The sequence below is a fragment of the Colobus angolensis genome, unplaced genomic scaffold (assembly GCF_000951035.1).
Source record: "Colobus angolensis palliatus isolate OR3802 unplaced genomic scaffold, Cang.pa_1.0 Scaffold344, whole genome shotgun sequence".
Taxonomy (NCBI): Eukaryota; Metazoa; Chordata; class Mammalia; order Primates; family Cercopithecidae; genus Colobus; species Colobus angolensis.
This window is the reverse complement of record NW_012116755.1, coordinates 1,239,119-1,255,728: the sequence shown is the minus strand read 5'-3', so window position 1 is coordinate 1,255,728 and position 16,610 is coordinate 1,239,119. Positions and strand designations below refer to the sequence as shown.

At 41.0% G+C, this 16,610-nt stretch overlaps 1 protein-coding gene across 1 annotated transcript in view; it reads right to left on the bottom strand.

Annotated features, from left to right (window-relative positions):
* KIF15 (kinesin family member 15) overlaps positions 1 to 16,610 on the bottom strand; it is a 105,019-nt gene that overhangs the window by 19,081 nt on the left and 69,328 nt on the right. Inside the window, 7 exon segments of the mRNA XM_011952691.1 lie at positions 705 to 851; positions 8,771 to 8,893; positions 9,727 to 9,831; positions 10,759 to 10,845; positions 11,846 to 11,915; positions 12,908 to 12,993; positions 13,189 to 13,339. Coding sequence (XP_011808081.1) covers positions 705 to 851; positions 8,771 to 8,893; positions 9,727 to 9,831; positions 10,759 to 10,845; positions 11,846 to 11,915; positions 12,908 to 12,993; positions 13,189 to 13,339 — 769 coding nt within the window.

Sequence of the window (16,610 nt, the reverse complement as noted above, 5' to 3'; positions counted from 1 at the left end):
CGGATTACAGGTGTGAGCCACCACGCCTGGCCCCATCTCCTTTTCTCTCACAAATTTATTTATGCTTTTAAAAATGATCCAAGTTTCACAAGTAACAAAACGGTCATCTGAGAAAAATACAAAATAAAAAATGACAACCACCACCACCAAAAATATGATAAAAGTCAGGCATAACCTCCCCAGAGTGGTTAGAACTGGCTGCCATGTGTCAAGGACCTAAGGTGGGTGGGAGGCAGCTGAGCAAGTCTCAGTCCAGGTGAGGACACTCCATTAGCCTCCCCTTTGTACATGGAGAAGTTGACCAATGCAGGAATGTCATGACAACCTCAACTGTGGATTCCTCCTGTCCTCCATCTTTTTTTTTTTTTTTTTTTTTTGAGACAGGGTCTCACTCTGTCGCCCAGGCTGGAGTGCAGTGGTGCAGTCTCGGCTCACTGCAACCTCCACCTCCCAGGTTCAAGCAATTCTTGTGGCTCAGTCTCCCAAGTAGCTGGGATTACAGGCGAGCGCCACCATGCCCGGCTAACTTTTCTATTTTTAGTAGAGACAGGGTTTCAAGTCACCATGTTGGCGAGACTGCTCTCGAACTCCTGACTTCAAGTGGTCCACCTGCCTTGGCCTCCCAAAGTGCTGGGATTACAGGAGTGAGCCACTGCGCTTGGCCTCCTGTGTCCCATCTTGAGTGACACCTGTGTGCATCTCACCTTGTGCTGAAGTTCCTGAATCAGGGCCTCCTTCTTGGTCAGTTCTTCCTGGGCAGACTGCAGCAGCAGCGAGTGTTTTTTTGAGGCCTCTGTGAGCATGTTCAGCTGCTCAGTGGCATGAGCCAGGTCCTCACAGAGCATATCCCTCTGTTAGGAGGCAATCACCACAGTTTCTTAATTGTGGTACTCCAATAAGGATTCCCAAATCATTACTATGTGCAACTTTTAACAGACTAAGGAAGTTTTATGTGAAAATCTATTTCTTTTGCTTGCGTGCTAATCCATTCTAAGACAAAGTAATCTGTTAATAATTTAGATGAACAGGTCTAGACATTAACATTATTACAGTAAACTTATATAGGTATCCCAATTGAGGTTTAACTGCACTCTAGGTTTGAGGTTTAATTGCACTCTCCCCTCACCCCCAGGATCTCAAAGCCAATCTCTCTCTCCTGGGAAGGATGCAAAGGTGTCTTGGTTACTTGTCTCACCAATTGACTCTAGTCCTTTAAATACTGGAAAGTAAATAGCTGTAAAGATGAGCCTCCATCAGCCAGTTGGGGAGGGGGTGGGCAGTCTGCACCAGATTGTGATTCATTGTCATAGACCATCAAAGTTTCAGGAAGTAGCTTTGTGGAAAGTGGCACAGAAAATTAGAAGTCCTATAGGTTGCATACATAATTTCTATGTACACAGTGTATGTAATTCCTCCCAAATTAGAGCAGATACTGCTTATCCTTCTTTTCATTTCCAAATGTACATGTATGTATGTAGGTATGTGTGTGTGTATATAGATATACACACACATATATATGTGTGTACATATACATGGATATACATGGATATACACACCTAGAAATACACACATATAAACACACACTTCTAAAAAACTTGACACATCACAAACATTTTTGCATGTACTCACTCTTTTCATTGTGTGGACTCCATTTCATCTTATGGATGTACCACAATTTAATCCATCACTAAATATTTTGGTTGATATGAATTTTTCACTATTCTATGCACTTTATTCTTATATCTAGATTATTTCTTTAGGCTGAATTTTTAAAAGTGCAAACTCAAAGGATATGTAAAAAGTATAAGGCTATGTATTACCAGACTACCTCCCCAAAGGCTGAACATAAACTCCTCTGGAAGTTTGAGTAATCATCCTTGTCTGCACATCTTCCTTGGGTCTTAAACTTTACCAGTTATAAGATTAGAAAATAGCTCTTATTTTAATTTGTGAAACTGGCCCAACTCTCGCGTAGAACTGATGTTTATGGTTTCTTTTGAATAAACATAGAAATTGGCCCTCCCAGTCTTAAAACTTAAGAAAGTTACATTTGTCTTATCTGAGTTCCTTTCTCAGGGAACCAACCATCAGGCATCCCAGACAAGATCAAGGAACTAAAACTTACCAGATCATGGCAACTGGACAAGTGAGATGCCAGGCCCCTCACCTGTCACGGCTGCCTAACTGACAACCTGTTTCCTGTTAACCAACTCCTCTTCCTTACCCCTCCCTAATTCCTGTTTTCCCACACATGGTTACCTTTCTTGCTATATAAACTCCCAGTTTTACTCAGTCAGGGAGAAGGATTTGAGACTGATCTCCTATCTTGGCTATGGCACCCATTTAAAGTCTTCTTCACTGGCAATACTCCTTGACTCAGTGATTGGCTTTCTGTGTGGTAAGCAACCAGACCTAGGCTGAACCCCTGGTGTTTTAGGAACATTTGTATGTCTCTGATTCCAAGGAAGTTTTGTGCCACTATATTCCTTCTTTGGGGAGCTACTTATGTCCATTTTCCACCAGCCGTGTTTCTATCCTTCTCATAAGGATAAATTGCAGTGGTAAAATATTTTGTCATCAGTCGCAAATATTTTCCCCCTGTCTGTTGTTAGAATTTTTGTGTTTAATATTGTATAATCTTCCCTTCTGGGTTCTAACCTTTGTATCAAGATATTTTCAAAGAGTCACATAATCTCAAGATTTTTTTATGTATTTGTATTTTTTCTTCTCCTGAAAAAAAAAAAGTATTTATTTTTTTAGACAGAGTCTTGCTCTGTCGCCCAGATGTAGTGCAGTGGCGTGATCTCATCTAACTGTAACCTCCACCTCCCAGGTTCAAGTGATTCTCCTGCCTCAGCCTCCTGGGTAGTTGGGATTACAGGTGTACACCACCACACCTGGCTAATTTTTCTAATTTTTTGTATTTTTAGTAGAGACAGGGTTTCATCATGCTGGGCAGGCTGGTCTTGAGCTCCTGGCCTCAAGTGATCCACCTGCCTTGGCCTCCCAAAGTACTGGGATCACAGGTGTGAGTCACCGTGCCCATCCCTCCTTTTGTTTTATTAGAGATGGGGGCTCTTGCAACATTACCCACGCTGGACTTGAACTACTGGACTCAAGCAATCCTCCCACGTCAGCCTCCTGAGTAGCTGGGACTACAGGCATGTGTTACCGTGCCTGGCTTGTATTTTTATTTTCTAGTACTTCTATGATGTCATCATTTGTACAGAACTCTAATCCATGTAAGAATTGTTTTGGCTTTCATATCTTTTCAAATTGGTCAGACAATTTTCCCAACACATATATTGACTAAACCCACTCTTTCTTCACTGTTGAGAAATACTTCCTTTACCATTACACTAAATTCCTTCATATTCACTGCTGTCTATTTGTGGATGTTCAAAGTTTTGCAATGATCTCTCTATCATCAGTCCAACACTGGATATGGTTATCATTTATTAGCTTCCAAATCTCTCTGCATTATTGTTTTTCTAAGTTTTGTTGGTAACTCTTGTGTATTTTTTTCAAAGGAACTTTAAAATCATCAGTTTTTTATATTGGGATTTGAGGCCAGGCATGGTGGCTCACACCTGTAATCCTAGCACTTTGGGAGGCTGAGACAGGGGAGGATCACTTGGGTTTAGGAGTTTGAAACCAGTGTGGGCATCATAGTGAAACCTCATCTCTACAAAAAAATACCAAAAATTATCCAAGCATGGTGGTACACATCTGTAGTCTCAGCTACTTGGGAGGCTGAGGTGGCAGGATCACTCAAGCCCAGGAGTTCGAGGCTACAGTGAGCCATGATCACATTACTACACTCCAGCCTGGGTGACAAAACAAGACCCTGTCTCAAAAAAATAAAAATAAATAAATTGGAATTTGAAGTGGAATTACATAAATTTCTGTTTCTAAAACGACAGGGTCTTCCTCTCCAAGTCTTCCTTTAGATCCTTTTATTGAGGTCTCTTTTCACGTTGCTTGGAAAGTTTTATGTTCTTAACAATTGTCAAATATTCTCCCTAAGATTTTGATATGCTATATTATTTCTTTTTTTGAGACGGAGTCTCGCTCTGTCGCCCAGGCTGGAGTGCAGTGGTGGGATCTCAGCTCACTGCAAGCTCCGCCTCCTGGGTTCATGCCATTCTCCTGCCTCAGCTTCCCGAGTAGCTGGGGACTACAGGCGCCTGCCACCACGCCCGGCTAATGTTTTGTGTTTTTAGTAGAGACGGGGTTTCACTGTGGTCTCGATCTCCTGACCTTGTGATCTGCCCGCCTCCGCCTCCCAAACTGCTGGGATTGATTACAGGCGTGAGCCACTGTACCCGACCTATACTATTTATGAGAAAGAGAATTTTTAAAAGCTCCTGTTATGTTTTTAAACTGGTTATTTAATATAATATATAGTATTATAATTATAACATATTATGTATTATAATAATCTACAATAAAGCTATTTTTTATTATTATTCTTTGAGACAGTATCGCTCTGTCACCCTAGCTAGACTGCAGTGGTGTGATCTCGGCTCACTGCAACCTCTGCCTCCTGGGTTCAAGCGATTCTCCTACCTCAGCTTCCTGAGTAGCTGGGACTACAGGCACATGCCACCATGCCCAGCTAATTTATTTTTATTTTTATTTTTAGTAGAGACAGGGTTTCACCGTGTTAACCAGGATGGTCTCGATCTCCTGACCTTGTGATCCACCTGCCTCCCAAAGTGCTGAGATTACAGGCGTGAACCACGGTGCCCGGGCCCCAATAAAGCTATTCTTTCTTTAATATTCAATTTCTTTTAATATCCCTTAGGGAAATTTTATGTCCTTAACAGTTGTTACAAATTCTCTCCTAAGGTTTTAATACTTTTGGTTGTTTTTGTGAATGCAATTTTTTAGTTCCATTATATTGTTAAATGGTTATTAATGGCATAGAGTAAATATTATTTTGAAGACAATTTATAACTGATTACTAAACTCAATATTCTAATAGATATTCAGACAGTATTTTGGAGTTTCCATGTAGATACTCATGAACATCTGCAAATAACAGTCACTGTCTCTCAGTTTTTATATTTGTATCCCACTTAGTATTTCCATTTTACTGCATTGGCTAAATACTCATATTGTTGAAAAACAGTGATATATGAACAATTTGAATATACTGAACAATTCACAAAACGTAGCCATAAAACTAAATTTTAGCTAATAAAGACTGAAGATAAGTACAAAGGGAATGTGAATTAGCTGTGTATAGGGTCAATTCCACTTGAATCTAAAATGTATGAATCTAAAATATGATATTTAAATCTAAATACAATATTCATAGTCACATTTTATTTTTAAGAAGAAAAAAGAGAGAAAGCGAGGAAGGAAGGAAAAGCTTTTAGGTAAACAGGCATGAGTTTTCATTATTTACCTACTGCCACTCAAATAGCTAGATTTCCCTTTTTACTTTGTCAATAGTCAGTACGAAACTGAATTTTTAGCCCATCAGGGGACCCTAGGTTGTGGCTTCTGTGTACTAACTTTTCAATTGGCTTGCTAAAACTATTTCCAGCTAACACATACTGAGCAGTTACAAGGAGCCAGACACAGTTCTAAGCACTTTCCATGTATTCCCTTAGTTCATCTTTACAACATCTTATGCCAGGGGCCCCCAGCCCCCAGGCCAAAGACTGGTACCAGTCTGTGGCTTGTTAGGAATTGGGCTGCACAGCAGGAGGAAAGCGAGCACAGCTTCATCTGTATTTACAGCTGTTCTCCATCGCTTGCATTACTGCCTGAGCTCCACCTCCTGTCAAATCAGTGGCAGCATCAGATTCTCACAGAAGCATTAACTCTATTGCAAACTGCGTGCCAGGGATCTCGGTTGGGCACTCCTTTTGAGAATCTAATGCCTGATGATCTGTCACTATTTCCCATAACCCCTGGATAGGACCGTCTAGTTGCAGGAAAACAAGCTCAGGGCTCCCACTGATTCTACATTACGGTGAGTTGTATAATTATTTTATTATATATTACAATGTAAAAATAATAATAGAAATAAAGTACACAGTAAATGTAATGTGCTTGAATCATCCAGAAATCAGCCCCCCTCACCCTCCTGGTCTAAGGAAAAATTGTCTTCCACTAAACTGGTCCCTGGTGCCAAAAAGGCTGACGACCACTGCCTAATGCAGTAGGAAGTACCGTTATCTCTACAGATATGGCAAATGAAGTACAGGGAGAAATTTAACTACCCCAAGGTCACACAGTTAGAATTCCAACTCCGTAGCCTGTGCTCTTAATAACTTGTTACTATTCTACCCTTACTTTCCTTTTATTCTAATTTTAGCTGTCTAATCTTTTTTTTTTTTTCCCCAAGATGGAGTCTTGATCTGTTGCCCAGGCTAGAGTGCAGTGGCATGATCTCAGCTCGCTGCAACCTCTGCCTCCTGGGTTCAAACCATTTTCCTGCCTCGGCCTCCTGAATAGTTGTGATTACAGGCACGCACCACCACACCCAGCTAATTTTTGTATTTTTAGTAGGGATGGGGTTTCACCATGTTGGCCAGGCTGGTCTGGAACTCCTGACCTCAAGTGATCCACCTGCCTCGGCCTCCCAAAATGCTGGGATTACAGGTGTGAGCCACCACACCTGGCCTATTTTAATCTTACATCTTATGTATGTTAGCAGCTTCAAATCCTTTCTGCGATGTAGCAAGATATAAATACAAATTACTGGGAATAACCATCTTGGATATCTATCCCCACAGGTTCCTAAAATTCAAAACTGGTATGTATAAATGCATCTCATCAACTTTCCGTGGGCCTCTATTCTTTCCATCTGAAATGTGCACAGAACCATTCAGTCTTAGGCTAGAAAGCTTGGTGCCCACTCTGACTGCTTCTTCCCTTCATGGTACATACCCAACTGGACACCAACAACTGTCACCTGTAGCTCTGCAACACTTCCCAACTCTATCTCACCCCCTATCCCCACTAGCATTTCTTGGCTCAGACCTCATGACCTTTTACCTGGGTTCAATGTCTATGCAGTTTTGGTTTCCTAAAAGATACAGCTGCTGTTCCTCAAGACACTTCACTACACAGGCTCAGTCTGCCTCCACTTCACTGCCAGGACCTCGTGTTGGCCACCCTGACTGCTTGCTGTGCTTGGGACACTCCACACACATTCACACTACCAAGCTTCCCTCTCTGGCAAAATTTTGTACAAATACTCTCTCTTCTGAGGAGGTCTTTAGAATTTCCCCTGGCAGAATTACTCCCCTCCCTCCCTTTTCTGTGCCCCCAGGTTATTACATCATATTACACATATCTCTTAAGTTAGAATGCAGCTTTGATGTAAGTAACAGTGTTTTCAATCATCTTTCCATTCCCAAATGCCAGGTCGGGTACAGGTTGTATAGTAGGTGGATTCAATATTTGTTGAATTTGTTTTATGGGTAGCATAGGTTAGCCAAAACCCCTTTATTTCTAAAGCAAATACAGAACAGTTTATACAATAGGTTATCATTGGTGTGGAAAAAAAGTAAGGCTAAAAGTATATAGGATTGCTTAAAATATCTCTTGAAAGTTAAGAAACTGATAACGTGGGGGTAGCTGAGAAATTGGAAGGGTTGGGAGAAAATCCATATTGCTCCTAGCTTATATACTAATTTTTAAAAAGATAAGTTGACATCATCAACAACAAAAAAAACTTCCTTTAGCTGTAAGTTACAAATTAACCTGTACTGCTTAATTTTTAAAAAGATAAATTTACATCAACAAAAACAAAAACTTAACCTTAGTAAAACGCAAAAGACAACCCTGAGATCAGCCTGTTTAAACAGCCCTTTTCTGCTGTCTGCTACTACTACTGCATCCAATTAAATGCAATTTCCACTCTGTTCCCCTCACAGGGGTCACGGAAAATAGATTAGCTAGATAAAATACAATAATTTTGGTGAACTTATTATACATGACTACTTGTATCATTATACATTATACAATAATACATTAGTAGTATATAAATACTATCTCCTCAGAGGAGACAGTATATGTATAAGACTGCCAGAGCGGGAAGCTTGGCAGCGTGAACGTGTGTGGAGTGTCTTAGGCACAGCGAGCAGTCAGGGTGGCAGCATGAGGTGCAGGCAGTGAGGTAGAGGTAGAGTGAGCCTGTGTAGTGAAGCGTCTTGAGGAACATCAGCTGTATAAGGATTACTTCTTTAAAAATCCTGTATTTATTCATTAATAACTTCCACACACAAATACACATTGTCAGGCCTCTGAGCCCAAGCCAAGCCACCGCAAGTATACGCCCAGATGTGACTTGCACGTATATACCCAGACGGCCTGAAGTAACTGAAGAATCACAAAAGAAGTGAAAATGCCCTGCCCCTGCCTTAACTGATGACATTCCACCACAAAAGAAGTGAAAATGGCCGGTCCTTGCCTTAACTGATGACATTACCTTGTGCAAGTCCTTTTCCTGGCTTATCCTGGCTCAAAAAGCTCCCCCACTGAGCACCTTGTGACCCCTACTCCTGCCTGCCAGAGAACAAATCACCTTTGACTGTAATTTTCCTTTATCTACCCAAATCCTATAAAACGGCCCCACCCTTATCTCCCTTCGCTGACTCTCTTTTCGGACTCAGCCCGCCTGCACCCAGGTGATTAAAAAGCTTTATTGCTCACACAAAGCCTGTTTGGTGGTCTCTTCACACAGACACGCATGACACACATATTGACAAGTAATAAGGCAAACAAGCTGTGATGCGTTAATACCTACCTCTATGTCCTCAGAAAGTATTCTCAGCCTAAGGGTTTCTTTCAGATCCAGAATATCCACTTCCTGCCTCTTGATCAACACTCTGTTCTCTTCTCTGTCAACCAAAGCAGAGTTGTATTTGCACTGTAGAAAAGAAAGTCATGCTATAAGAGCTGTTTTATTACCTGTTTGTTTCTAGATTAAAATAACAAGAATGAGTCTGGGTTCCAAGGTGATGACAAGATTAACACAAGGTAATTCAATAAATACTTGCTGACTGAAGGAATAGAAGAATAAGTGCATCAATGGTGAAGAGAAATGGAAAAGTCCTCTAAGTATCAGTGAAAAAAACATCGGGTTTGTCATCTACTGCCTTCAGAAATAAACATGGAGTGCAGGAAGCTCCCTGTAGAGCAGAGGAGTGAGGAGGAGTGACAAAAGACTTCGCCTTCACCCAGAGGAGAAAAGCATCAACATTGAACTCAGATACATGCTGACAAAATAAGTAATTAACTTTAGGAAATGATATTATATCCAATATTGGGGAAACAAACTCACTTTCTAAATTATTAATGTCTCTGAACTTAACTACAATGTGCTACTGTGTTACTTTTTCCTCAAAGTCACTAAAGAACACCACATTTCCCTTAATTGTCATGGCCGACAACCAGCCTGTTTCTTATCCAGTTTATACCGGCAATTCCCAAACAGTGCACAGAGAACATTGTCCCAGATCAGTGAAAAATGAGAAACACTGCAGCCTACATTGTCTCCCGGAGATAAATACTACACACTTCCGTAATAATGACTCTGCAAATCCTACAAACACACAAACCTATTGAGCTTTATTTAACTAGAATTTCCAAACTTATTTGACCACAGAATATTTTTTTCTGGTGGAGCATATGTTAATCTCTTGAAAAGTCTGTGAAGTGTCTCATGTTCAAATTTAACATCTTGTTGGTGACCGAACTTACATTGATGTCCTTCAGTTCTTCTTTCAGGGTGTCTACAGTTTCTGTTTTCTCACAGACCGATGTTCTTAGCTCCTGGATCTGGTTCATGAGGTCAGCTACAACTTTCTGATGAGGACAGAAATAATATCTTCATACCCAATGACATTGAGAAGAAAAGTTTTAAATGGTAAATCATCTTTCCTAATGGCAATATGGTAAGTCAATTTTATTTTAGTAAAAGATCATATGTCACATTAGTATCAATTTATTTATATATATATGTATGTGTGTATATATATATATGTATTTTTTTTTTGAGACAGAGTCTCGCTGTGTCACCCAGGCTAGAGTGCAGTGGCGCGATCTCGGCTCACTGCAAGCTCCACCTCCCAGGTTCACGCCATTCTCCTGCCTCAGCCTCCCAAGTAGCTAAGATTACATGTGCCACCACACCTGGATAATTTTGTATTTTTAGTAGAGACAGGGTTTCTCCATGTTGGTCAGGCTAGTCTTGAACTCCTGACCTCAAGTGATCCTCCTGCCTTGGCCTCCCAAAGTGCTGGAATTACAGGCGTGAGCCATTGTGCCCAGTCTATCATATTTCATTTAATCATTTGTTTTGGTGTTATGAATGTATATGAGCTAGACATAGAAGAATTTTATACCTAATTTTAAACTTGGACATATATACTATTTTTATTATTCTAGTTAAAGTCAACACCAGGGATTTGAAAATTTGTATCATGGGACTTCGAGTCAACAAGAAAGGGTCACACTAATATCAGCATCCTAGTTAAACCGTAGGATGCGTTTTAGAAACATTGCCATCCAAAGTGACAGTAGTTTGTACTTGAAGTTACATGGAAAATTAACTTCAGTGGAAGACCTCATTCTCTAGCAACCTTGGAAGATGAGCAAGGCCTAACTGCATACAGAAATATTCATACTATCTATTGGTCACCCTGGAGGTGCAAGAAGAGGTAGGAGAACAAAATGTTAAACTAGCATTTATAAGAAAATGCACAGAAAGATGTAGCTTCAAACTCTACCAACCTTATCAGAATCTCTAGACTTTTCCAGGGAACTGATCACTTTTTCAGTAGCAAGCAAGCTTTCTTCTAGTTTCTGCACTTTTGCCATCTATGGTGAAAAAGAAATATTTTTAGAAGAATAATTAAATCACAAAGTTAACCATATACACAGATAAACAAGTTGAAAGCAGCTTCTCATATTATAGAGTCTACGCTAGGAGTAATACTTGAAAATGATAAATCAGGTTGAAAGGCAGTGATTTTGTGCTGTCTACCAGGAGACTACCAACAAATTCTTATTGTAACCCTCTGGGAGTTAGAAAAACAAGAGTTGAAAAACAATAGGCCGGGCACTGTGGCTCATGCCTGTAATCCCAGAACTTTGGGAGGCCAAGGTAGGTGGATCACTTGAGCTCAAGAGTTCGACCCTGGGCAACATGGTGAAACCCCATTTCTACAAAAAATACAAATATTTAGCCAGGCATAGTAGTGCACGCCCATAGTCCCAGCTACTCGAGAGGCTGAGGTGTGAAAATCACCTGAGCTTGGGAAGTCAAGGCTACAGTGAGCCATCACTGTGCCACAGAACTGCAGCCTGGGTGACAGAGTGAGACACTGTCTTAAAAAAGGAAGAAAATAGGCCGGGCGCGATGGCTCAAGCCTGTAATCCCAGCACTTTGGGAGGCCGAGACGGGCGGATCACGAGGTCAGGAGATCGAGACCATCCTGGCTAACACGGTGAAACCCCGTCTCTACTAAAAAATACAAAAAACTAGCCGGGCGAGGTGGTAGGCGCCTGTAGTCCCAGCTACCCGGGAGGCTGAGGCAGGAGAATGGCGTGAACGTGGGAGGCGGAGCTTGCAGTGAGCTGAGGTCAGGCCACTGCACTCCAGCCCGGGCGACAGAGCGAGACTCCGTCTCAAAAAAAAAAGAAGAAAATAATAACAATAATAATAATAATAATAATAGAACCAGTCCCAAATTCCATCTCTTTCTTACTAATTTCCAACATCTGCAAGCTGAAATCATTTTTATAATAAGCCTCTTTAGGGATCAGGAATAAAAGTTATAAACTTCAAATTCTAGAGTTAGAGTAATAGAAAATTTACCTGCTGCTCACACTTGGCCATCTCTTTCTGTTTCTCCTGACGTACAGCCTCAAGAACTTTTAAGATTTCTCTGGAAGAGAAGAATTGTCTTTTACCCCTGACTTCATTCAATGAAAACAGGAACGGAATCTGTTAGTACAGAAGAGATTAAGTGCAAATGAACTTTGTTAGGCACACACTTGGTGTCAGGCATTACCTTCCAGTGGGGATCAGAAATTTGAACCCATTTCTTCAACAATTATTCAATGAGAACCCATTTTTGTGCCATGACTGTTTTTCCTCAGAGTGTTCAGTACTCCTAAATATAACATATACAATATAGTATTTGTTTATTACCTGTCTCCCTGTGCTAGAAGTTAAAATCCATGAGGACAGGGATGTTTTGTTCACTGTTTCACCTCTAAATGTTCTGGCATTCACCAGATCAGTGCCTGGCTTGTTGGATATCAGTAAATGTTTGAATGAATGAGTAAATGTCAATTGCTTGTCTCTCAACTGGATGTATGCTCTACGTTTACCACTGTATACCAGGGCCTAGAAGAAAATCGACCTCATAGGAAGAGCTCCATAAGTACCTACTGAATAAACAAATTCTTCTCATTAGAGTGACTCTCAGCCTAGTGATTGAGGAGATTCACTGAGATTACCAAGGAGAGGAACTTGGAAAGAGGGAAGAAATATGGCAGCATTCCTGTTAGGGGACATTCCTGGTGGAAAAAGATTTGTAGACACAGAAATAAAAATCTGTCTCCTCCTTCCAATAATAAAAGGAATAGTTAGAAGTCATCTTATTATATATTTGCTGTGATTTATTTACAGAAGGCCCTGAGTTCTGATTACCACCAATTCCTATTCATTTAAAAGTACTATAGTTAGTTGTTAAATGTTTTGAAAAATTAAGTTTCTCCACATAGCCATTTATACAAAAGAACCTGCTGTTCCTTTTGGAATGCTTTAAAAAAATAACTCTTTACAGGGTACTGGCAATAAAAAAAACAAGATTAAGAATGTGGTATTAAACAATATTCTAGTATGCTAGTAGAAAAGATAAATAGCACTCACTTAGAACTGTTTTCTTTATCTTCTTCAAACTGTAATGATAATTTGTTATTGCGTTCTTTTTCTGCCTCAAGAAGCTCCATCAAATTCTAAAAGACAACATTAGATTTTAAGTAACTGTTACTAGTAATGCGCAGTCAACAAACATGTCAAGTACCTTCTATGTGGCAAGCACTGTGGGCAAGTATAGCAAGGAAGGAGGAAAGGACAGTCCTTATCCTACACTCAAAAGGACAGTCACAGATGCAGGACAAATTCACCAACCAATTCCCTTCTTAACGTACGTTCAGGTCAGATTTCAGAGTTTCATTTTCTTTTTTGCAGTTTTGGAGGTTTCTTGAAAGTTGGTCAATTTCAAATTTCATTACTTCCTGTAAGTTGTCATAGGAATCCTGTAGGCAGGCTTTGCTCTCAAGCAGCTTTTCGTTTTCTAACCTTTATAAGGAAAATATTTTAAAAACGGTAAATAAACATTTAATGTATTTCTATTAATCAGATCATCTGCACTTCAATTTATCCCATCTACAGCCCATTCCCAACTCACATAAGCCTCAAGTGATATAAGGCTCCTTATGGACCTGTGTGAAATGTCCATAATGCACAAACATGTGAGACACACTGGACCACAGAGTAGTTTGGTAGGAATAGAAAAGACAAGTAGAAGCATTAGCTTGCAGGCATCACTTCCTCATTCTCTCCCCATGGCTTCAACCAGACATGCTTAATTGATTAGCAATTTATAGTGATTAGACTCATTTAGGGGTTTCCAGACCTAACCCTCACGTAAGCCAGGCACTGGCTGTTAATTTCCAAGTTTTATTGATAGCTCAACTCCAACTATTCATACATCCTCTCAGCTCTAGGAACATCAAGATGACAATGTGACTTTGATTTAAGCAAGAGAGAAAATGTCTTTGGCAGATAATTACTGCTTTTTTTTTGGTTTTCATCCTCTTATTTCCCTCCTGAGTAAGCTGTAGCACCTCCAAGAATCCAGAACTCAGCCAAGAACTACCACACAATCAATCTGACCTCTGGATCATTCAAAACAGATGTCCTAGCTTATGTACAGAAGGTTATATTATAATGGAATATCTGGAATATTATATATTATATATGGAATATCTGCTATACTAACTCAAAGCAGAGCAGAAGCAGCAAATCATAAAGTGGTATAAATCAGTTGCTAAAGATAGATACATGGGCAACAGATGGTAGGGAAGGGGAACATATTTACGCATTTATGGCACAAACTATACAGATATAGATATATAAAGTAGACAAAATAATTCAAGAAACACATAGCAGTGTCGTGCTGTTTCACTCAGAGGCCTTAACAACCATTGAAGGCCACAGTGGAATACAAGCAGCCCAGTAAATGATGTACTTAAACTGGAGACACTGAGAAGGTTAAATTGTGTTCAGTGTATTTAAAAAGCTAGGAAGAGGCTGGGCACAGTGGCTCATGCCTCTAATCGCAGCACTTTGGGAAGCTGAGGTGGGTGGATTGCTTGAGCTCCGGGGTTTGAAAACAGCCTGGGCAACATGGCGAAACTCTGTCTCTACAAAAAATACAAAAAGTAGCTGGGTGCACTGGCATGTGCCTGTAGTCCCAGCTATGTGGGGAGCTGAGGGGGGAGGACAGCTTGAGCCCGGGATATTGAGGCTGCAGTAAGCCATGTTTATGCCACTGCACTCCAGCCTGGGTGACAAAGTGAGACACTGTCTCAAAAACAAACAAACAAACAAACCTAGGACGTATTTAATGATGAAAACAGAATTTAAGTACGTACCAAAATATAGTGGATTCTTAACATTTTTTGATGTAGTTCAACTCTGACATATAAACATTAGGAAATTAAGATCCCATGAGATTAGTGACTTCAAAAAATATTACACAAAATAGTTTGAGGTGAGGCCGAGATCATCAGATCCAGTGATTCAGAAGTTAAAACAAATGCTAAGTGTAAGAGAAGGCAACAGTGCACCTGTGATAAGTTATCGATAAATTACCTATTTTGTTTAACTAATTTGAGTTGGGTTACACCACTTGCACTTCAAGTACATTACCGGCCAATCAGAGAGCTAGATAAATGGACTTGGTGCTGGGGAAATGGGACAGGGTGGTGGAGGCTGTGCTGACCCAGACAGCACATTCCATCTCTAAATAGAAAGGAGTGAGTTTTGCAGCAACTGATGTCTGCCATGCAGGGATGTGGGCCTAGTGGTACCAAATTGTATGATTTCGCTACAGAATGCTGAAATATAGATTTTTATAAGAAAACACTCAATTTTTAAAATGCTACATTCATTTATTTTTCTTTAGCCACTGGGCAGGCCTAAGAAAAATGTATGTGAATTAGGCAAGATGGCCAAATAGGAACAGCTGTAGTCTGCAGCTCCCAGTGGGAATGACACAGAAGACAGGTGGTTTCTGCATTTCCAACTGAGGTACCTGGTTCATCTCACTGGGACTGGTTGGACAGTGGGTGCAGACCATGGAGGGCGAGCCAAAGCACAGCAGGTGTCGCCTCACCCGGGAAGCGCAAGGGGTTGGGGAATTTCCCTTTCCTAGACAAGGGAAGCCGTGAAAGACTGTACCTGGAAAAATGGGACACTCCCTCCCTAATACTGAGCTTTTCCAATGGTCTTATCAAATGGCACACCAGGAGATTATATCCCGCACCTAGCTTGGTGGGTCTGATGCCCATGGAGCCTGGCTCACTGCTAGCACAGCAGTCTGAGATCGACCTGCGAGGTAGCAGCCAGGCAGGGAGAGGGCCATCAGCCATTGCTGAGGCTTGAGTAGGTAAACAAAGCGGCCTGGAAGCTGGAACCGGTGGAGCCCACCACAGCTCAGCAAGGCCAGCTGCCTCTATAGATTCCACCTCTGGGGGCAGGGCACAGCTGAGTAAAAGGCAGCAGAAACTTCTGCAGACTTAAACGTCCCTGTCTGACAGCTCTGAAGAGAGCCGTGGTTCTCCCAACATGGTGTTTGAGCTCTGAGAATGGACAGACTGCCTCCTCAAGTGGGTCCCTGACCCCTGTGTGGCCTAACTGGGAGACACCTCCCAGTAGGGGCTGACTGACACCTCATACAGGTGGGTGTCCCTCTGGGACGAAGCTTCCAGAGGAAGGATCAGGCAGCAATATTTGCTGTTCTGCAGCCTCCGCTGGTGATACCCAGGCAAACAGGGTATCAAACACATTCAAAAGCTAGCAGAAGGCAGGAAATAACTAAGATCAGAGCATAACTGAAGGAGACAGAGACACAAAAAAAACCTTCAGAAAATTAATGAACCCAGGAGCTGGTTTTTTGAAAAGATCAACAAAATTGATAGACTGCTAGCAAGACTAATAAAGAAAAAAAGAGAGAAGAATCAAATAGACGCAATAAAAAATGATAAAGGGGATATCACCACCAATCCTACAGAAATACAAACTACCATCAGAGAATACTATAAACACCTCTATGCAAATTAACTAGAAAATCTAGAAGAAATGGATGAATTCCTGGACACATACACCCTCCCAAGACTAAACCAGGAAGAAGCTGAATCTCTGAATAGACCAATAACAGGCTCTGAAATTGAAGCTTTAATTAATAGCCTAGCAACCCAAAAAAGTCCAGGACCAGATGGATTCACAGCTGAATTCTACCAGAGGTACAAAGAGGAGCTGGTACCATCCCTTCTGAAACTATTCC